The sequence below is a fragment of the Lygodium microphyllum genome, chromosome 23, assembly GCF_053477565.2.
Source record: "Lygodium microphyllum isolate KBCC chromosome 23, Lygodium_microphyllum_v1.1.10, whole genome shotgun sequence".
In the NCBI taxonomy this organism is placed as follows: Eukaryota; Viridiplantae; Streptophyta; class Polypodiopsida; order Schizaeales; family Lygodiaceae; genus Lygodium; species Lygodium microphyllum.
The window spans coordinates 10,771,040-10,793,760 of record NC_141157.1 but is presented as its reverse complement, the minus strand read 5'-3'; the positions used below and the strand labels follow the sequence as shown (position 1 = coordinate 10,793,760).

Sequence of the window (22,721 nt, the reverse complement as noted above, 5' to 3'; positions counted from 1 at the left end):
CGAGGGCATTGTAATTCCTAGAAACGAGCAGTTGGTGTGTAAACTAAAACACAGCTTCTATGGCCTAAAGCAAGCAACACGGCAGTGGTACAAAAAGTTTGACACTTTTATGCTCAATCATGGGTTTACGCGCAGCCATGCAAATCATTGTTTGTACATGAAAAAGGGTACAAATGGCAACCCCATCATACTTGTTTTTTGTATGTGGATGATATGTTGCTAGCTGGGAAAAGAAAGACTAGCTTGGATGCTCTCAAAGATCAGCTGAAATCAGCTTTCTCCATGAAAGATTTGGGAAATGCAGAGCATATATTGGGCATGAGGATTCGCAGGGATAGAACATAGAAATTGCTATTCTTATCTCAAGAGAAATACATTGAAAAGATATTGGACAGATTTAACATGGCTGAAGCTAAGCCTCTTGGGGTGCCCTTACCTCCATATCTTAAGCTTAGTAAAGCCAAAAGCCAAAAAGATGACATGGAAGCCAACGCTATGAAGGGAGTCCCTTATGCATCAGCTTGTGGCTCTCTTATGTATGCTATGGTTGCTACTCGTCCAGACATTGCTCATGCAATGGGAGTTGTCAACCGGTTTATGTCAAATCCTGGCAAAACACATTGGGAGGCTATCTAGTGTATTCTTCAATATCTAAACGGTACACAAAGAAAGTGTATTTGCTATGGGCAGGGTGCACTTGGTTTGCAGGATTATTGTGATGCAAATATGGTAGGTAACTTAGACACTTGCAAGTCCACTAGCGGGTATGTCTTTACAGTTGCTAGTGGGGCTATTTCTTGGTGCTCCAGGTTGCAAAACATTGTAGCATTGAGTACTACTAAAGCTAAATACATATCAGCTACTACTGAAGCTTCTAAGGAATCTATATGATTGAGCAAACTTGCAAAGGATCTCGCCATGTCTATGAGTACTCCAGTGTTGGGATGTGATAGCCAGAGTGCTGTGTATCTGGCTAAGAATGCCATGTATCATTCACACACAAAGCATACAAATGTGCGATATCACTTTATCAGACAGATTCTGAAAGATGGCCTAATCACATTGATCAAGATCAAAACACAGGACAACCCTGCAGATGTTCTCACTAAAAGTCTAAGCAAGGCTCAGCATGAGCATTGCATACGACTAGTGGGAGTTGGTTACAGGTTCACTTCGGACCTTTAAGTGAGAGATTGTTGGCATAAAGGTCCTTTATTTACCTCCGTGTATTATACACGTGTATTATTTAGTTGTATATGTGAATGCACCCTTATGTACCCTAAGTATAAATACATTTTATTCTTTGTGTACCAACACATCGTTGATACACCCAAATCATATCGTACTCTCTCATCGTACTCTCACTCACCTGCTCACTCCTTCAACTGCAACACACTCTCAACATAGAGGACATCTTTTGTGCCCGAGCCCCTGCAACCCGGCGGATCTGCGTAGAACACAACTCCTCGGTCAAGATTCAAGCTCAAGGTTGCGTCAATTTTGCCACTAACAAGGGTCCGGATCTGGCTTCGCTCGACAATGTATATCATGTTCCTCAACTTGGGGTGAACATGTTATCTGTTTAGCAGCTTTGCTAGTTGGGACAAGCAGTTTTGTTTACAACGACCACAATCAAGGTCCTTGACTCTCAAACTAGTTTAGTGATTGCTCACGGTGAGGCACAACTTGGGGTGAACATGTTATCTGTTTAGCAGCTTTGCCAGTTGGGGCGAGCAGTTTTGTTTACAACGACCACAGTCAAGGTCCTTGACTCTTAAACTAGTTTAGTGATTGCTCACGGTGAGGCACAACCTAATGGCTTATACCACATGACACTCTTTTTGGCCAAGCTGACAGCCAAGGGTCCCATGTTTCATGGCTTCTACGCATTTGCCACATCTCGGGAGCCTACGAACAATGAGCATATTTGGCATTTTCGCTTAGGGCATCTTGGTTATGACTCGTTATGAGTTGTCACGCCATGAGCTAGTTAAGCACCTTCCCTGCCTAAAGCTAGCTCGTGATGTCTACAAAGCCTATCAGCTCAAGAAGCAACACCGTACCCCTTTCCCTCAGCAATCCACACATCGTGCTAAGGCGCCTCTTAGATTGATTCATGTTGATCTTTGTCGACTGACATCCACTGCCGCCTTGAACAGCACACTGTACTTCTTTTTGATAGTGGATGATTATTCTAGATACAGGTGGGTGTACTTCCTCAAGCATAAGTCAAATGCTTTCACATATTTCTTTGCTTCGGTAACTGGATGTCGTGTTGGTTGCATGAGGAGTGATAGTGATGGTGTGTTTATCTCCCATGAGTTTTCCGAGTTTCTACAATAGCATGGCATCTCTCGCAAGCTCACCTCTACCAACTCCCCCTCTCAAAATGGAGTTGTAGAGCGTAGGAACCGCACAGTCATGGAAATGGCACGCTCTATGTTGTTCGCAAGAGAGCTCCCTGAGTGCCTTTGGGTCGAGGGTGTTAACAGTGCAGTGTACATCCTCAACTGGTGCCCGACTGCGGCTCTTCCTCAAAAGACCCCGTATGAGGCATTCTTTGGCTCTCGGCCTATTATTTCCCACTTCAGAGTCTTCGCGTGTCGTGCCTACACACACACGCTTGATGATAAGATAGGAAAGCTCACTCCCCAAGCTAATCTCCTTAATTTTTTTCGGGTATTCCTCTGAAGCGAAAGCCTATGGTTTGTTCGGTCCTCGGACAAATAAGGCGATCATTCGGAGGGACGTCACTTTTGACAAGAGGGATATCATGCAGTCCTTTGTACCAGATCCCGATCCGATTCCTCCTTCCACATCATCGTAGATCGTACCTACTAAGCCTGATCTACTTCTTGCTCCTGACATTCTTGAAAATTCTTCAGCTCCTAGGCTCCCTCCACAAGATCCATTACCTCGCTAGCACCAACATACCATACACGATTAAAGAATCTTACCACCGGATTTCACTCCAGAGGGACATAGAAGATCAGCCTGGCTTGCTCCTCAGGCATCATTTGCATCGCTGTTCACAATTGATTGCATAGCGCATTCTGAACCAGATACATGGCAGGAGGCTTTTCAACACACTCAATGGCGTGAGGCCATGGAGAAGGAGCTAGAGAGTATTAACTGAAATGAGACTTGGACATTGGTGGATCGTCCAAGCCATAAAAAATTCATCAGGACAAAGTGGATTTTTAGGACCAAGCTAAACACTGATGGGACTTCAGACAAGTACAAGGCTCGCCTTGTAGTGCAAGGGTTTCGACAAAAGCATGGTGTTGATTATGAAGAGACCTTTGCCCCTACCGCGCGGTTGACATCTTTCCGGTTGCTTCTCACGCTAGTCGCTCACCACGGTTGGCCGATACATCATATGGATGTCAACAATGCCTTCCTGAATGGTTATCTCGAGGAGCAAGTCTATGTGGAGCAGCCACCAAGCTTTCCTTTTGGGAACCCGCGGCATAAGGCATTCTACTTGCAAAATGCTCTTTATGGACTGAAGCAAGCACCACGGTCTTGGTTCCATAGGATAGATGAGTTCTTATAGTGTCACAGATACCATTCTACTGCTTATGACCCAAACTTATATGTTTGATCTACTGCAGAGAGGGTCAGCTATATCTTGCTGTATATTGATGACTTACTCATCATAGGCTCAGATTTTGTTGCCATCACAGGAATTAAGGCAAAGCTTATGCTACCTTTGAGATGACAAACCTTTGTTTGTTGTCTTATTTCTTGGGGATGGAGGTAGTTCAATCTGGGGGCTGTATTTTTGTGTCACGGTAGAAGTACACATTCCAGCTTGTGGAACAGTACACTACGGATCAGACATGGCCAATGGCTGCGCCTCTTGATCCTACTGAACATGAGATGAATCCTTAACTTGGCTCAAACAAACTTAAAATCCCTAAGAAATATGAGCAAAACATTCTCGAATAAGCACAAATCTAGCATTCCTTTTACTACTATTGAACCAAAAGCTTTACTTAATGAACTATAGTTCTTCATTAAAGGTCCTAAGACCAACAAACAATGCTTAGTTGCTTTTAATGGTCAAGTGAAAGCATGATTTTTGCATTAAACTAAACATTTTCCTCCAAAGGCAACCGACTTCAAGGCATTCCCACCAACAAAGATGATCCATATATTTGTTTTTCCTTTCACTAAAATAAACATAGGAAAAACAAGCTTTCATGGGGAGTTTTCCATGTGTTTTCACAAGCACATTGAGAACCAAAGAGTGTGGCCCTCCATAGATTGTTCAATCTCTAGGCATCATTACAAAACCTAAGATTTCATGCATTAGTAGTCTGACTGATCCAAGCAACATTGCCTTTGTTGAAGCCCTTTTCTTTAATGTAAAGAGGTCCTCCTTTCTAGTTAGTCCAAAAGATTAAGAGATGGCCACTTTTAGTAAGGTTGTCTAAAAAATATGACTTGATGCAAGTGATGAGATCAATTGACGAATTGCAAGTCTTCAAGAAGCCATCACAAAATGGAACCTGAATCGATTCATCAAAGAACTGAACAACCATGTCACAAGGCTCTACCTAAAGTACTATATCAAAAGGATGGGTTATCCTAAGGTGGAGGCTACTTAGGAGAACTAGTTTGTAGTGTCAATTGTCATTTCCTAGCTTTATTTTACTGAGACAACTATAGTTCATAAAACTAGAAGTACTACATCCCCCTAACCTAGGGTACGGGCTACTTTGACTAGGAATAGGCACCTAGTTAGTTAGCACCCACCAGCCCATTAGATAGTCAATATCAATGACCTTTAAGTTGGTGTCAAATGTTGAGAAGGATAGCATGAGGAGATTAAGGAGGTTGCTTGAGATAAATCATAAGAGACAACTGCTCATTCATGTACTCTAGCCCTAAAAATAAGTGGGTAAAGTTACCAAAGTGCTATGGATTGAAGGTATGGGACACCGATTCTAAGGACTTGGCAATTAAGGCATGGTCACGATACTAACTCCAAGCTCACAATTGGACCAAACAAGCTCCATTGGTGGAAGGCAAATTCCATGTGAGTCTTCCTATTTTGTGAAATTTGTTTTTGCTTAAAAGAGGTCCTAACAGCGCCCCCCCCCCAAATCTTCCCTTCAACAAAAAAGCACAAAGCGGGTATCTTATACGACGGCCTCATAAAGAACATGGCACCCCCCGAATTGAGAGAGCTGCTAATAATTGAAGGCCCCACAAAAAATCTAGATGCTTATCTCTACACTCTACCAAAGTTCGAATTGAGCCCTAACTAGGACACCTGAAGCACGTATCCTCTTGTTCTAAGCAAACTCTCCACCCTTTGTGCCATAGTGCTAAGACACACCAATAACCAAGTATTCATGGAAGAAACCAACACACCATAGAAAGCAGAAGTGGATAAGTTCTAACAATGTTGTATCTGCCCCATTGACCCAGGCCACCCCCCACTACAACCTCAATCACCAACATAGAGCCCAGAAAGGCTCTCTAGCAACTTGCCATTGAACTCCAAGGGTGTCCTACAAGCAATCTTTTAAGAAGGCCACACATCTCTAGCTTTTGACTACAAAAATCAAGCTTTTTACTCCTCTTGCTCCACTTTTATGAATGCCCTAAAACTAGGATTTGTTCCTTTGCTAATTCTCCAAGGTTTTGAGATTAGAAGCCTCCCTAGCAATCCAAAGATATACCTCTAGAGGGTCTAATAGAAGATTATGTCAAAATAGTGTGACCAACTGGTGTGCACTCATACCATATCAAAGAGACATTAGGATTTGTGTGAGAAACACAGAGTGTACAGCAAACATTGAGAGAAGAAGAAACTCAAAGAAAACGCAAAAGAAGATGATGGTAAACGATGAATCAATGAATCATACTAAGTGAACCAAGCTGATACAGCGGAGCCAAAGCTCTGAAGATGACTGCATTGTCCTCCCTAATCAGGTGACAACACGTGCATGAAATTGGACTATAGAGAGAGCAAAACACAATCTTTCGGGTAGTAGGGCATAGAAGGCAATGCTAAAGATCAAGGACAGCTATCGAGGGAGTGAACCGCAATCCTTTGAGGCCATCCATGTCAAGGAAGAAGATCATCAGCTACTACTGACATGAACTTCAAAGGTTCAAGAAGGATAGGATGGCTTGCTATATGAAAAAGTCAAACCCTTGATGGAGCAGGAGCTGCAAAACATAGCATCGTGGGGTAGCAAATACCTGCCAAAGTTGAAGCCAATGCCAAGAAGGTGTCTACACAGCAAATCGTTGTCAAATAGCTAACGCCTAATGGAGAGAAAGGTCGCCTCGTGAAGAAGGAGCCACTAGACTGCCAAACGCAGCCCAATAGGTGACGCAAGATGCTCGGAGACTAACGCCAAACAGAAGAATGCTGCAAACAGAAGGCTAATGATGACGCCAAGTGAGGAGGGTTGATGCCAGGTGATGTAGGCTGCAAAATGCCAAGTGGAGATGGATGTAGAAGCCACGAACCGTAATGTCTTGATTGTGGGGTGTGAACAACATGGAGAGAATGGAGAGAGGAGAGAAGAATGTGGAAGAGAGGGACAGAGTGTCAAAAGGAATGATGGTGTGGGATAAAGAACAAGGGACGTCACTACCGTATTTGTAGGCACAAACTGTCTCGAGTGGTGCCCCAACTCTCTCGACTAATGCCCATTAAACTCTCTCGTGTGGCACCTCAGCTCTCTCAGGTGACGCCTAGACACTAATTAATGGTACAAGTAAAGCCTTTTTGGGGCTGTAAATGGAAACAAAATAGGAATGAAGGAGAAGATGTGTATTCAATGACTTGGTTTCTCAACACCCCCTCTAAGGCCCAAAAAGGAGTGAAAAAGAGGAGTGAGAGAGAGAGAGGAGGATCAACCCTTGAATTCCAATATTCCACTTGTGACCTATAGTAAAGAACAATAGACATAATGAGCTAATAGTACCCGAAACTGAACCTCAGGATAGAAGCCACAAGCATCATTACTCCATGCTAGAAGATATACGAAGGCCTAGAGGCTAGCCACCAAGCCATGGCTAAAACATCCAAAGCCCTGAACTAGGAAGAACCTATAGATTCTAGGTATGACTACAAAGTAAGGGAAGGGGAATCGATAGGTAAGATGGCATGGAGATATCAACTACCCCAAGAAGATAAAGGGTTGTTGACAAGGTGTGTGAAGAACCGCAGGAGGACGGACCCCCTTTGAAGTTGAAGGAATGGGATCCCCCTAAAGAAGAAGAAAGATGAGACCCCTCTATATCCCCCTCGAAGAGAGAGAGGGAATCTACAAACTCATGGATCCATCTCCAAAGGGTCTTATGATGAAGGAAATGCCACTGGTGGTGCCAAAGAAGGTATTTGGGCCTCCAATTGAATAGAAGCTAGACAGTTCCTAGAGATGGCCTCTTGAACCAAAGTAGAGGAGGGAGTGGAGGGAGGGGTATCACACAAAAGCTCATCGATGCATGCATCGTGGTCAATGTCCATGGAGCATTACAAGGGTGGTGAGGTAATAGATAGCTCTTGTGGAGCCATGGGTGGGCAACAACCATTGTCTCTCAATGGAGTGGACTCGGAGCCGAAGAAGAGAAAGAAGTCGAACAACCATTGTCTCTCAAAGGAGAAGATTGACAAGACAATACCCAACAACCATTGTCACTTGATGGAGCAAACTGCAAAACCGATGGCTAGGAAAGCCACTACACGTGAAAGTGGATGGAGAAAATCTTCGTAGCGCATTGCAACGGTCTCCGAGAGGTCATAGCGACTAATGAGATCTTAGAGTCTCCTTTTGCTCGTAAGGACTCAGTGCGCATTGGATGCATATTATTGCCTTGAGCCTTAAAATCTAGTGCGCGTTGGATGCATATTATTGCCTCGAGCGTTAAAATCTATTAGCCAATGCACAATCATCTCTATGGACCAAAAAGGTGAGGTGGAACAACCATTGCCAAGGGGAAGACTCGGTGCTCCAGTGGGGTAGGAAGTAAAGGTCAATGTCAACAATCTTCGGTGGTATGACCATTCTTGCCGCACAAGGTGCACCCCTAGTGGTCAATCCTTCTATCTGTGTAGAAGCCATAGCACCAGGGTAGCGAGCCTGTAAAGGGAGGGTGGGAGGTAGAAAAGGATAAGGGTATCTCCCAATGATGCAATGAAATAAGGGAGATGGAGGTGATGCCGAGTCCACAACCTTTGTTTGCCTTCTCCAATGAAGAGGATCTTTAGCTCTCTAAGCACCTCTGCTCTAATACCATGTCTAGAAAAGGCATGCTCTAATATCATGTCAAAACAATATGATGGAACGGTATGCACTCATATCAAAGAGACAACAAGGTTTGCAAGCAGAAATACAAGAGTGTACGGTAACATTAAGAGAAGAAGAAACTCAAAGAAGATGCAAAAGAAGATGATCATGAATGATGAATCACTGAATCATGCTAAGTAAACCAAGCTGATACAATGGAGTTGAAGCCTTGAAGATGATTGCTTTATCTAATTTGATCAAACAGCAACACCTATAGGAAATCTACATTGTAGAGGGACCAAAACACAGTCCTCCAAGTAGTAGGTATAGAAGGTAATGCTAAGATGAAGGACAACTATCGAGGGAGCAAACCCAATCCTTTGAGGATGTCGGAGTTGAGAAAGAAGATCAAACAGCTACTAACACGAGCTCTTGAGGGTGAAGAAGGATAGGACGGCCTACCAAATGAAGAAATCCAACCCATGATGGAGCAAGAACAACAAAATACAACCTCCTGGGATAGCAAGTGCTTGGCGAAGCCGAAGCCGATGTCAAGAAGGTGTCTGAACAGCAAAATGGAGCCAAACAGCTGACACTTGATGGAGAGGAAGGATGCCAAATGAAGGAGGAGCCACAAAACTGCCAAACACAGCCCAATAGGAGATGCCAAATGCTAGGAGACTAATGCCAAACAGAAGAATGCTGCAAACACAAGCCTAATGATGATGCCAAGTGAGGAGGGTTGATGCCAGATGATACACATTGCAAAATTCCAAGTGGAGATGGATGTAGAAGCCACAAACCGTAATGTCCTCCTCGCAAGGTGGGAACAGTAGTGGAGAGGATGGAGAGAGGAGAGAAGAATGTGGAAGAGAGTGACAGTGTCAAAAGGAATGAATGTGTGGGATAAAGAATGAGGGAAGTCAATACCATATTTATAGGCACAGATTGTTTGGAGTGGTGCCTCAACTCAATCAAGTGGCACCCACTGAAGTCTCTCAAGTGGCCTCCAGACCTCTCAAGTGGCACCTAGACACTAACTAATGGTACAAATAAAGCCTTGTGGGGGCTATACATGGAAACCAAAATAGGAATGAAGGAGAAGGAATGTACTGAATGACTTGGTTTCTCAACAGACCAAAACAAAATGCTGCCCTAGTCTAAGTCTCATAGGAGGATAGATGTTGAGAGCCTTGATATGAAAAGCCCCTGACATGCACACACTGACCACTATGCATGACAGAAAACACTTATCATAGAGATGGTATGATGTGCGCATTTTCCTAAACCAACATGTTCCCTGAGGGCTCATTACCCTGCATAAGCAGATCCATTCTCATTCCTCAAGTACAAAATTTTCTACATTTTCAAGACTGAGTATTGGCATGTCACAAAGGTTGAAGGAAGCTTCAGTTTAATAGTTTTCTACTTTCATAAGGAATGGTAGGCTAAAAGTATAAGGAAGTTTGTCATTCACACTCTATCTTTCATTACTTGCTGCACAAGCATGTAAGATTGAGGATTTGAGGGCTGAGAACCTCACAAAGTCATAGAAAAATTTTGACAATTTGTGGATTTATGTAAAAGCACATACAACCCCTACCATGTCATTTCAAGTGAAGCCACTAAATGAAAACATCATGCTCAGAAAAGAGTACAACTGACATCATCTAGTCATGCTCTCAAAATTCTCTCAATACCACAACTTTCATCTCTGATGATCATTCCTTTAATCCCTTCAGCACCCTGCTCTTGAACACTCCAACTGTATATTTTTTATTTTGTATTGTGATAACTTGCCTTGAGAATTGGTCTGAGTGACAACCTATCAACAGACATTTAGGACATTACACTCTGTAGGATGCATCCTGACCTGAGTAAAAATGCCTTTCGCATTTGAGATTTTAAGTCGAGTCTGTATCTCTAAAGCAGCAAAGCTGTCAGCTATTGAGACTACTACACAGCCTGAGAGAACTATTCCAAGATAGATAATGACTGCCCAATGAGTCATAGGCATATCAATTGCAATAGCATCCCCTTTTGAAAAGCCATGGATTTCCAAAGCAGTTGCCACCTGGCTACAAAAGTTGAAGACAAATAGTCAAATGAGACAAGACTTTGCAGGTGCTGATAAGCAGAATTAACATCCTCCAACCGAATGTGAAACTTACCAAACTTTAGCTCTCAAATCCCTGAACGTAATTGTGTATAACTGTTTGACATCTGACCCTTCATCTTTCCATATAATAGCCGTATCTTCATCTGTCCTACCTTGATGACCTTTCAAGCAGCAATCTGCAGCATTGAGAGAAGCCCCGGCTAGCCATCTTCCCCCTGGACTATCTTCCATGTCTTCCCCATCCAGGATGCACGATGGTTCAGAGTGGAACTGCATGTCTAGCTCTTCTAACAGGACTTTCCAGTAGACCTGAGCTCAAAGAACTTTTGGAGTTAATGTACTACACGACCTCACATTCTGAAGCTGTATCAATTAACATCTCCTTACATACCTTAGGATTCTCAACTGAAAACTTATGAAACTGACTAAAGCTAGAGATAGGGTCTTTGCATGCAGGGCCAAGAAGCTCCTTTCCAAGCCTCCCAAACAGCTGACCCACATTTGTAGCTCTTGCAGTCTCCCTTCAAAAATATCATCACAGAGATTATTTCTATTGTCAAACACTAATTTCAACACCCAAGATGATAACTCAACTTGGACATAACAGATTCTACAACTGGTCCAAATTGCGAAATTACTGTGACTACTGCTTCCCAGAACAAATCTGTATGGCACACATGCACTGGTACAACAAACAGTCAATCATCCATGGGTAATATAATCCACAATGCAACAGAGCTCATCAACAGCAAGTTTTCATTTTTCCTTCATTGTGACCACCTTTCCCTTATGAAGTAGAATTAGAACTGCCATGCTCAACTAAGTTTGTCATTCCATAGAGAGGGACTGGATGATGAGATACTAAGATTTTCTTGTCTCACCAATCTTTTTGTTTTTACAATTCAATTTTTACACCACTTCTTTGCATATTTGTTGCCTTGTACTACTTTGTAAGGTTGCTTTTCTAAAACTCATTCAAGGATTCTCATTAAAAGGTTAGTAGAAGCAACTAGGATCCCTTTATTCTAGGGTATGCTTAAATTACAACTATTCTAATCCCTTTAACAAAACCCTAAGATAACTTTGCAATTTTTGTTAGGTTAGTTTTTTATATAGCAGTAACATATTATGAGATTAACATTTATAAGCCCCAAACCCGCTTATTTTCATGAGATTAACATTTATAAGTCCCAAACCCGCTTATTTTCATCTTACAAGTCAGCCCATCTAATGCACCTAACACAAAAACGAAATGCACTCTACTCAATGGTTCTAGCACCTAAGATCAGCACTTTGGCACCCATGATATGTACTCTCCTAACACCTTCTCTCAAATCCTGATGTAAAGAAATACCCCTCTATGGATAACAAAGACAATTGGACAACAAAGCACAGGCTAATAAAGGACACAATTAGGGTTAAGGTAACTCAAAGACAATGAACATTGAAGATGAATGAATGAATGAATGATGAATAAATACAATGCTCAATGCAACAAACACGCCATGCAGAAGGTAAATATTGAGACCCAAACCCTCATGTCTCTGGCTGCACAGTGGAGAATGCAGGTTGGAACAGGCAGATCAGCAGCACACACAGCCTGTCTAATGTGGACAACAGGCTGCAATCAATTGCCAACAAGGAGAGAGGAGCTGGACAGCAGGCACCAGCTGTGGGCAGCAATAGATGGTAGTAGACAGCAGCTCAAACTGAGATATCCTCCACAAACAGGGTGTGGACAGCGAAGACATGTATCAGCAATCTACAAAACAAGAATAAGGCTGAGATGTGGGCAGCCTGTCTAGTGTGGATCTCCCCAAATTAGGGTTTGGCTTATAGAACACAAACTCTAGGAATGCATACCGTTTAATGAAATTTTGGTAATAATTGAGCTTTGGGGCTACAATAAAGAGCTCCTCACCCCCTCTCAAGCCCGAAACTAGAACCAAGAAGGGATTGTCAAGATAGCTCAAGCCCATGTTTTTTTTTTAACCCCAAGGCATGTTGAGAAACCACATCATTCCATACAATTTCCCTTCTTCATTCCCATTTTTGGTTTCAGTTTCCAGCCTCAAAAAGGCTTTCTAGGGTCTTCTGAGAGAGTCAGAGCGTTGTACAAGAGACTTCAATGGGCAAGACGAGACAGTTCGTGCCTATATATACAGCGCATCTCCATTCTCAACACTTCATGACACTCACTTCTTCTAAGACTTTCTTCTCTTCTCTCTCCTCTCTCCTTCATCTTCAAGCGCTCTGCATTCTTGCATCACGTTTACATTTGGAGTCCATCCTACTCGCGTCATCATCCACGCATAGGTGACAGCTTCCAAAGCCCTTCCTCCTTTATGTTTGGTGCTCATCCCTGCTGACGTCAACATCTACTTGCTAGGCGTCAACTCTTCTCCTTTAGGCCACAGTTCATCCATGTGTTTGGCTGCCCTAAAGGTCCTCCACTCACCCAGCATCTACATCAACAATTGGTGTCACCCTTTATAGCTACATACCTTGCGCTTTGGTTCTTGGCCACTCCCAATCATCAAGCCTCACTCTTCCAGTTGGCGCTTCATCATCAGAGGCTGCTACATTTGCATTTTCAATTTCTAGCTCTTTCGCCTTCTCCGACGGCACTCCCCAGCAGAGCTAGCATCAATCTTTAGGCTTGCAAACTCAAAGGCTCCTCATCCTCCGACAACAATTTCCCTGCTCCAAGCATCACCTCTTCATCTCTACAATTGAGAGGCTCCTCTTTGACGGTAGTCTCCCTACTCCAAGCGACACCTCATCATCCCTGTGTTCGTAGACTCAAAGGCTTCTTTGGTAGTCTCCCTACTCTAGGGCATCCTTTGTGCTACGGCACCCTTGTATCACATTCACTTCATTATTTCATTTCATTCATCTAATTCTCTCTTCTCTTCTCTTCTCATTGTTTGCCGTACACACTCTTTGTTTCTCCTTGCAAACCCTATTGTCCTCAAGAATTGTTAAAGATGCGGGATATGCTAAAATCTCTCCTAGATGATGATTGCTATCAAGGCAACTATTGGCCACCAATTGGAGAAGAAATGAATGAATATTTGATGAAAATCTCTCCATGTAAGTAGCTGCAGACAAGCAACTATTGGCCACCCCTTCCAGAGTAAAAAGAACACAAAAACGTAGGTATCTGATGTAGGGCTGATAAAGAGGGTGTAACCTATTGTAGATGCGCTAAATCTGCTGCAAACGCAACTCCATACAGTGGTGGATGATGGCTAGGAACTGTCTCTTGGGTGCTGGGTGGCAGCAAGAGCTGGCAACGCACAATAATGATGAAGAGATGGTCCTCCAATGGCTGTAGATTAGACCAATAGCATCTCCTTTCTCTCTTTTGCAGGCTAAATGAACTAACTGCATTTCTCGAGCCCCCAAAAACGTTTTTTCTATTTGTATGGGCATTTTTGCCAAGTTGCAGCCTTCTAAACCCATTTTTCAGCATTATCCAACCATTTAATTAATTTTAAGAATTAAATAATCCTGAAAATTAATTTCAACCACTCTAACCCGGCCCAAAACTAAATGTGCCCATCCATAATTAAATTGGCTAGGTCATTTGCAACCTGGAATGATCCCCAACCTCTATTAACCCTTAGACTGGCATTAATTAATTAATTAATGCTAGTCCCTAGTGTCTCTCACGACCCCATGACAGCAACAAACACACTATGCAAAAGATGAATAATACCGGTCCCCCAAACTCCCATGTCTCTAGGACCAAGGTAGTGAATATAAGCTCAAGAGTGTCTCGTACTCTGATGGATCACGAAACACAACAGATAGTCTCCAAAAGTACATCTGCAGCAGGAAATGCTGATCTAGGAGTATTTGGATCAATGCCAGATGAAGCTAGAGAACACAAATAGTGAGCAGCCAAGTAGTAAACAATCCAGAATAGGCATGCACCAGCTGCCACAGCAAAACAAAGCTGCATTGATGACATGCAATGCTATACGACAAGGTTTCTTAACCTCAATTCGAGATGGCGGAAAAATGAAGGAAAAATCGAAAAAATGATGGAAAAAGAGCAAAGGCGTAGAGGCAGCCCCTAAAGCTAAGCTGAGACAAAAAGCATAATTTTAAATGAAAGGCGCCTTAAAAAACTCTAAAAACTCTTGTAAAAGAGCGCCAGGCTCCCTCCTGTGCCATTTGTAAAAGAATAGACGGGTATAGGCTTAGGGCATGAAGCAAGAAGAGGGAATTAGAAAAATGGGCCTTGCCACAATGGCTAGTCATGTAAAAAGGGATGGGTGCCCATGGGATTTTAGGGCTTGTATATAAAGTTCAAAAAGTAAATGGAAGCTCATTCTTTGGTGTATGGCTAACAAGAGTCCTCTCTTCTTCTCTTCTTCTCTTCACCTTGCTTGTGTGTGTGCTCTTGAGAGAGGGGGTGTGAAAGTGTGAGGGAGTCAGTGAGTGTGTGGGGAGTGAGGGATCAAGAGGGTGAAGCTCTTCACCACCTCCTCTTCTCTCTTCTCTTCTATTCTCTTTTCTCACACGCGCGGCTATGATGTATGGAACTTGGAGATGGAGGAGGCTTGAGGATGCTTGAGCTAGCATCTAGGATCGTGGAGCTACCAGCGTGTGCGAGAGAGGAGGCAACTCATTTCTGCATCAAGGTAAGCTCACTACACCCCGAGAGGATCGACGGCGCATCGGCTAGGTGAGAGATAGCTATGAGAGCTCGCTTGAAACGCTTGAAACAATAAGCGGTCCGTGGGTCTTGGCGGTTGAGCGTGAGCTCCCACTACATTTTGGTTCCGTTGCCAGGACCAACGGATTCAAGCTTGAGCATTTGTGCGCCTCATATCGAGCATCGAAGTAAGGGATTCATCCCCAAAACGGAGCTTGAGATAGGTAGGAAGTTTGGGTTTTCTTATCTTTGAAACAAGTAAGTATTTTGGGTTATTTTGTTGGTTTGATGATTGGAAAAGATGGAGAAATCATTTCAGTTTTTTGCCTTCGATCTTTGTTGTATTTAGCGTAGGTTAGGATTAGGAAATCAGATCAGAAAAGTGTAGGGTTTGCTGTTGTAAAACAGGGCAAAACAAAGCACAAATCATGCAAAAATGGAAAAAAAGAGTGCTAGGAATGTGTAATTTCGGCAAGTGAGTGATTGGGGACATCAAAACCTTACCGGGGAAGGGATTTAAGAGCGAAGAGGTCAAGGAAGAGCTCATTTTATACCCTGACATTGAGAGAGAGAGAGAGAGAGAGAGAGAGAGAGAGAGAGCTCTATAAGATTCGATTTGATCTTGCCGCCAGGGAGTCTACCGCGCATTCCACGTATATTAAGCCCTTCTCCTTATGCCTTGGTACTGATCTTGAACCTCTTGTGTGATATGATTGCATGTGTCGCAAGATTTGAGCAGATTAGTACCTTCGTTGCCGTCGTCACGTGCTGTTCGGCCCGTTCGAGTGGCTGATTCCTTGGCCAAGTCCCAGAATCGGCCCTCGGCCCACTTATTCTCACCCGACTCGGCCCACTAATCAATTCAGCCCCTCTGAGTATATCACTCGGCCCACTCGCAACTCCGCCCTCGGCCAATCTACCCCATTCAGCCCTTGGCCCATCCAAATAAACCAACTCGATCAAAAGTTCACTCGGCCATATCGAAACTCTGCCCTCGGCCCGCGTGCCTCGGCCCGTCTGAATAGTCCCCCCCCGGCCCATCCAAGTGAATCTCCTTGGCCCGTACGAATCACCCCGTCCGAGTCACCCTGTCTGAGCTTTCTATTCAACCCTCGGCCATGACAACTCGGCTTGTCCAAGCAACACACTCGGCCCACAATTTCCATTCGGCCCTCAGCCCATCCGAATCCATCACTCCGCCCCTACAATTCCGACGAGTTGAGCCGAGTCAGGATTTTTCCAAATTTTTAGGAAATTAGACCAGACCCGAGCGGCCACGTAAACCTTCGTGAGTCCTCGCGACGCATAGAACTCGATTCTAACGCAGGGAATAGGCAAATTCATAGGACGCAGCCACTTAGCAACTCGAGTAGGCTATTGCGAGACCCAGAGTCCTAGTGACAGCCAGCTGAGCCAAAGACCCTGAACAAACCTAAAACGGGTAAGACAACGCAGCGAGAAACCCTAAAACTTGACAAGATGGCCAGAAGTGGGTCAACAAGCCTATCAGCCCTAAAACGAAGCGAGAGTGCGTAAGTCGCTTGGATACTTGTTTTCCGCACTCACCCTGAATTTCTACACTTGAAGTACACTTAAGGACAGTTGAAAGCCTGATTGAGCACAAGTGCACGGGAAAGAACACACACACACTGAGTAGAGATAAATTGAGGATTGGATGTAATAAGTCAAGGAACTCACTCAGATAAACACCTCAAGGAACCCACCAATAGCAGAAGATCCCAAGACATAGACGAACAACCAAAGCACAAAGTAGGACCAAGCAAGCGGCACTAGAGAAGTGGATCTAACCAACTTGCTCAACCTGATCGACAGCTTGGTGGAGTATGAGAACGTGATCATGACAGAGGAAAGCTCAGACCACAGGCCGAATGAGGAACTCAACTTAGGAGTTTTTCCAGAGGCAATTCAGCAACTAATGAGTAGCTACGATGCGCACGCTCGGTATGAGCACTGCGACAGAATGACAGAGGCCATCATAACAGACTTGAAAGAGGAACGGAAGCTAGCCCACAAGGCGCTGCAAGGCATAGTGAAATACAACCAAGACCAGCATGCTAGGAGCTTAAGGCAGAACGCAGAATTGCACAAGGGTGCTGAACCTAGCAGGTGGGAATCGGACCGATCATGAGAGAGCCCTGGAAGGAGACTTGACATTGAGTGAGCTTCTCATGAAGCGACCACTCGACAACACAACAGCAGAACAAAGTGCTGCAGCACTAGCGACATCATTACTAGCAGGATTAGGAGCAAAACAAGGCTCTAAGAGCCAGTCTAAAATCCTAATTGTTGCAAAGCAACTCGACAAGTACCAACCCCACGACTATCCATACAGATTTGTAGAGCAATTCGAGCAAGTGTGCGAGGCCAACGGCCTCACCGACTTGACTCAACACTCTCAAGCATTTGGGCTTTGCTTAGGCGATAAGGGTAGGACTTGGTACATGAGTCTAGATGCCGGAGAACGAGCGGACTTTAACGGCCTCAAAAACCTCTTCATCAAGAGATTCTCTGAGCCTGGATACTCTAACAATCTGCTAGTAAGACTGATGAATGTCAAGCACAAAGAGAAAGAGGACATCCGCGACTATGTCACCCACGTGAGGAGCCTCTTCAAGAGAATCCCCATGGGCGAACGACCTACCGAAAGAGCGGTGTCCACCGTGTTTATCAGTGGAATACGAAGTGAGGAGCTGTATAAGGCCTTGGCAGGCAACTCGAGCTTATAGCCAGACTTGCTAGCTATGGTGTTTGAAGAGGCCATTTGAGTAGACGACCAGCTGAAAGAGCAGAGCTCTAGGAGCTCAAATTCAAAAGAGACCAACTCACGAAGTTCAGAGAGAGCGTCAGCCTCTAGTGGACGATCAGGTCCAATGGCCTAGGACAAAGAGAAAGCCATTGAGACAAACCAAGACTTGGCTAAGGTAAAAATGGAGATAGCCAAACTGCAGGATATGTTGAGACAACCAACACACCCACACGTCCAATGCGTGTACTATGGCGGAAACCACTTGCCGGCCGAATGTCAAGACCCTAGGTCACGACCTTGCACTAATTGCGATAGATTTGGTCACAACGTCACGCATTGCAAATTACCGAGAAGACTTCCGTACTCACAACCATACGGCCAGCCATATCTAGCGAGCAGACCCCAACAATTCTTTAGAAGGGGAGCCCCATTGCCCCTTCCTGCACCTAACGACATTAAACCGGCTGTTCCTAGAATGGAAATAAACCCTACAAGCATACCTAGACCGCCCGGTCCCTACGTGACCCATCCACCGAGCAACGCTCTAGTCCACTGCGTAGAGGAGCCAAATCAGGAAGAGACTTATGTTACCCATACGTCTCACACAACGACGAGGGCAATGCAATCCTTATAGACTATCGATCAGTACCGGTGATGGTGTTAGCAAGAGGCCAAGGTAGAGGCCTAGGAGGGGGGGCAGACACAGGATCCAATCATATGTTGAACTTGCGGTCATCCAGGACATGTCTCATCACACTGTCCTAAAAGGGAGCAACCAAATAGAGACAAGGCAGACCTAAGGTGCCCTGAGTACGAAATCACTCGTCTCTTCATTGACTGTTCCAAGTGAAAACCGTCCTCAAGTTCAGCCAACGTGCCATCTGTCACATTGGCGCTGTTCAGCATCGAGAACCTCGATGGGGAGGCCATACCTATCCCATTGCATGTCATGATCCGAGCACAGACGAAGTAGGCCGGCATATTGTTGCAAGTTCCTAACAACCTCAATGCAGCCTTGATCGGGAAGAAGAGCCGTAGACAGAGAAAGAAGAAACCCGAAGCTAAGATCACGCTGAAAACTGAGAGTACCACGACTCTGCCTGCTGGAAAGGTCACTGACGCAGAGGCAGAAACCTCAGCTCCTAAGACGGCCAAAAAGGGAAGTGCTAAGATAGGGAAATACCCGCATCCGAAGCGCCAACTAGAGACTATCGAGAAAGTGAAGAAATGGGTAAAAGAGGCCCAAGCGCACCTAAAAGATGCTGAGCCCATCCTAGAGGACGAGATCGAAGATCTCTCCAACATAAGCACGCCAGTCTCACCTCCTCAACCAAAATCGAGAGATGCGGCTGCGCCGCAAGCGGTACTGCTTAGGCAAAGCTTGATGCTACAGGCCAACAAATCAGTCACGGCCATTGGCCAGGACAATCCGGAATAGGAGAAAGACAAGCAGCCAACGACCTCCTTACCACGCTAGTGACTACCCCTGTGATGTTGAGCCTAGGAGACCTGCTTAGGTAGCATTCCATCCTATGGCAAGACCTGAAGCAGTGAGTTGAAGGATCACGAGAGCAAGCTGCTGCAGACCTGCACGACCATGATGCAAAGACACAAATACCGAGTCTGACGTTGCACTCTGTGCCTAAGTCCTTGCACGTTAATGCTTTCTGGGAAGGCATCAAGATGCATGCGGTCTTACCTATCTTAACCCTAGGCGACACAACAAGAAAGGGGATTGTAGACACAGGAGTGGGGGTTAGTGTACTGAGCCACGCAGTGCTTCAAACTTGGGGAAACCCACTTGTCGAGACCACCAGATTCAATGTCATACTAGCAAACGGTATGAGAGTGAAACCATTCGAAGTACTTAAACATTGGCCGATGAAAATCGCAAGCTTCCAGTTCTTGGTTAACTTTATAGTCATGAAGGGAGTGGACTACGATATCCTATTAGGCCGACCCTGGATGCGCAATGCCAGAGTCATCAAAGATTGGGGTAATGGCTTAATCTTTCTTGGCAATAGAACGGAAGCTGTAAGGGTAGAGATGGACACTTGGAAGACCTCACCAATCGACTTGGATGCCATCTCCGCGATGCTTAAAGGTAACGTTCAAGTCAAGAAGTCCTATGGGCCCTTGACCAAGTATATCCCATGCCCGGAGGATGACCGAGGCTGGATGCATGTCCTTGCTACGTTTGACTTGCCATTCTCAGATCATGAGGCATACGAGCAAGCCATCAAGACAGTTGGCAAGTCAAAAGACACACCCTCCGTACCAGTCTGCACGATGGCAAGAACCCTTTATGGACGACCTAAACCTGTCACATTCCAAGTGCCAAATAACAAGAGGGAACTCCAAGAGATTCTTGAGTATTTGATTGGCAAGCTAGTTGGCAATCCAGCAGCAAACTTCAAGCCACTCCAAGATCTGTTAGACGAACCAAGGTGGCAATGGACCAGGGTGCATGACTTAAACCTCATGTACAATTAGGCCCTAGTCCCCGATCAGAGACAAGAGATATACCAAAACCTAGGAGACGATGAGCAGTCGAACGAAGATGACTCCAATCACGAGTACAAAGACTACTGTCGTTCTTTCAGTGACGAAAGTGAGGGTGAGATAGACACGGTGAAACACGACACTAAGGGACGAGAAATAGAACAGATACGAGCAGACTCCAAGCCACAGAAAAAGACTGTCTTTAAGATAGAGCAAGGGGTCGTGCGCATGGATTGTGACCGCGCTTGGTTGGAACACATTGGAGCCATAGATTTCGAACAAGCAAGCCTAAGCCAACCAGGTACGACACCAATGCTTAGAATAGAGTCACCCTCTGAGCTACGACCGCCAGGAGAAACCACCTCTTCTAGCGAAAACGGCAAGTTCGATTCTGAGTCGAAAGTAAGCTCAGATAGCGACCCAGAAATACCTAGACCATCCAAGACCACACGCACCAAGGGGGACCTACCCGTCCACCTGAGGTGCACGCAGTTGAAGGAAGAAAGGGCAAAACAGCCTAGGGACACACAAACGGAAGAGCAAAGAAAGCCGTAGGATCTCCGGAAGAGATTTACGAAATTCAAGAAGGATGACAAGGTAGTAATCCTATTAGGTGCCAAACGCCAAGGGCAAACGAGTGAACCCATCGAGAACCAGCCAAGGTCAAGGAGGTGAACCTAGCACGGGAAGGGGAGACACCCCGACCAGTCTTTATTGCCGATGACTTGACTAAGAAAGAGGAGACGAGTCTTGTTGCTCTCTTGCGAGAGTATATAGACATGTTCGCTTAGTCCTTAGAAAAGCTTAAGGGGGTAGATCCGAGTGTAGTGACTCATAACATACCCATGACGCCAAACCCAACGCCGGTCAAGCAGCGACCGTACCCGATGAATCCAAAACACGCTCATGCAGTCAAAGAGAAGATTGACAAGCTGATGAGAGCATGATTCATTTACGAAATTGAGCACACAGACTGCGTGTCACCCATAGTCATAGTGATAAAGAAATACGAAAAGATTATGCGTCAATTACAAGAAGATAAACGCTGCCACTAAGAGAGACAACTACCCATTGCCCTACAGCCAGCGCATGCTCGAAATAGTGGCGGGCAAAGAGGCCTACAGCTTTCTGGACAACTTCTCTAGATACAATCGAGTGCAAGTGCATCCTGCCGACACGAATAAGATTGCCTTCGCCATTGAGTGGGGCGTCTTTGCTTACATACTCATGCCCTTCGGGTTGACTAATGCCCTAGCCACCTTTCAACACCTCATGTGCACCATATTTAAAGACATACTTCACAAGGAATTGGAAGTCTTCATGGATGACTTGTGTGTTCACTTGACTTGGAGAGAATACTTAGACAAACTCCGAGCAGTCTTTGAGCGGTGTCGCCTATATCGTCTCTCCCTAAACCCCTTAAAGTGCCAATTCTGGGTAAAACATAAGTACATCCTAGGACACGTGGTATCGAAAAACGGCATTGCCACTAATTTCTCGAAAGTCAGGGTTATTGTTTATCTTCCGCCCCCAATCAACTATCAGGGAGTTCAATGCTTCTTAGGCCATACAGGATACTATCGACGGTTTGTGCTGAACTATGCATTGATTGCCAGACCTTTATACAAGCTGTTGATCGTCTTCGAGTGGACTGAAGCATGCCAACGAGCGTATGAGGAATTGAAAAAGACTCTAACTACTGCACTGATTCTACGAGCCCCAGATTGGACCATTACCTTCCACGTATATATTGATGCTTCGAAATTCGCCGTGGAGACAATGTTGTGCGAACCTAGCGAACACAACCTCGACTATCCAGTGAGCTTTGCTAGCAGACAACTCACTGAGACTGAAATGAATTACTCAACGACTGAGAGAGAGGTTTTAGCTATGGCATTTGCTGTAAAGAAATTTCGACATTATCTATTGGCTACGCCTTTTACTTTCTTTGTGGACCATCAAGCCTTGCTATATCTAGTAAACTAACCCTACGCTACAGGACACATAGCTCGATGACTCCTGCTTTTAGAATTCGACTTCTCCGTAGTTGTACGGAAGGGAAAACAGCACTACATGGCTGATCACATGTCACGCATCCCCACGGGAGAGGCCCTTGGACAAGGCATTGCCGATGAATTGCCAGACGTCCATCTGTTTAACCTTTCCAGCGAGAGATTTATTCAAGGCTAATCTAACGCCATATTGGACAAATGGCATCGTCCAAGTGCTCGAGCACGGACTGCCTGAGCGACCAATAGAAAAAGCCCAACTTAGGCAACTTATCCTCAAAATCCAACCCTATCAATTGATAGCAGGCCAACTATATAGGCTAGGGCAAGACGGGTTGTTGCGTAGATGCGTATGCGAGCATGAGATGCACAATGTGCTCGCAGAGGCGCACAATGGAAT

General features: G+C 44.8%; 1 protein-coding gene across 4 annotated transcripts in view; it reads right to left on the bottom strand.

Annotated features, from left to right (window-relative positions):
• AAE17 (acyl-activating enzyme 17) overlaps positions 1-22,721 on the bottom strand; it is a 194,771-nt gene that overhangs the window by 155,383 nt on the left and 16,667 nt on the right. For all 4 annotated transcript variants that reach the window (XM_087663613.1, XM_087663610.1, XM_087663612.1 and 1 more), the window contains exons 2-4: positions 10,769-10,898; positions 10,430-10,686; positions 10,132-10,336 (exon numbers count right to left, since the gene is read on the bottom strand). In XM_087663613.1, the coding sequence (XP_087519739.1) occupies positions 10,132-10,336; positions 10,430-10,686; positions 10,769-10,898 (592 nt within the window). The remainder of the gene's footprint in view (positions 1-10,131; positions 10,337-10,429; positions 10,687-10,768; positions 10,899-22,721) is intronic.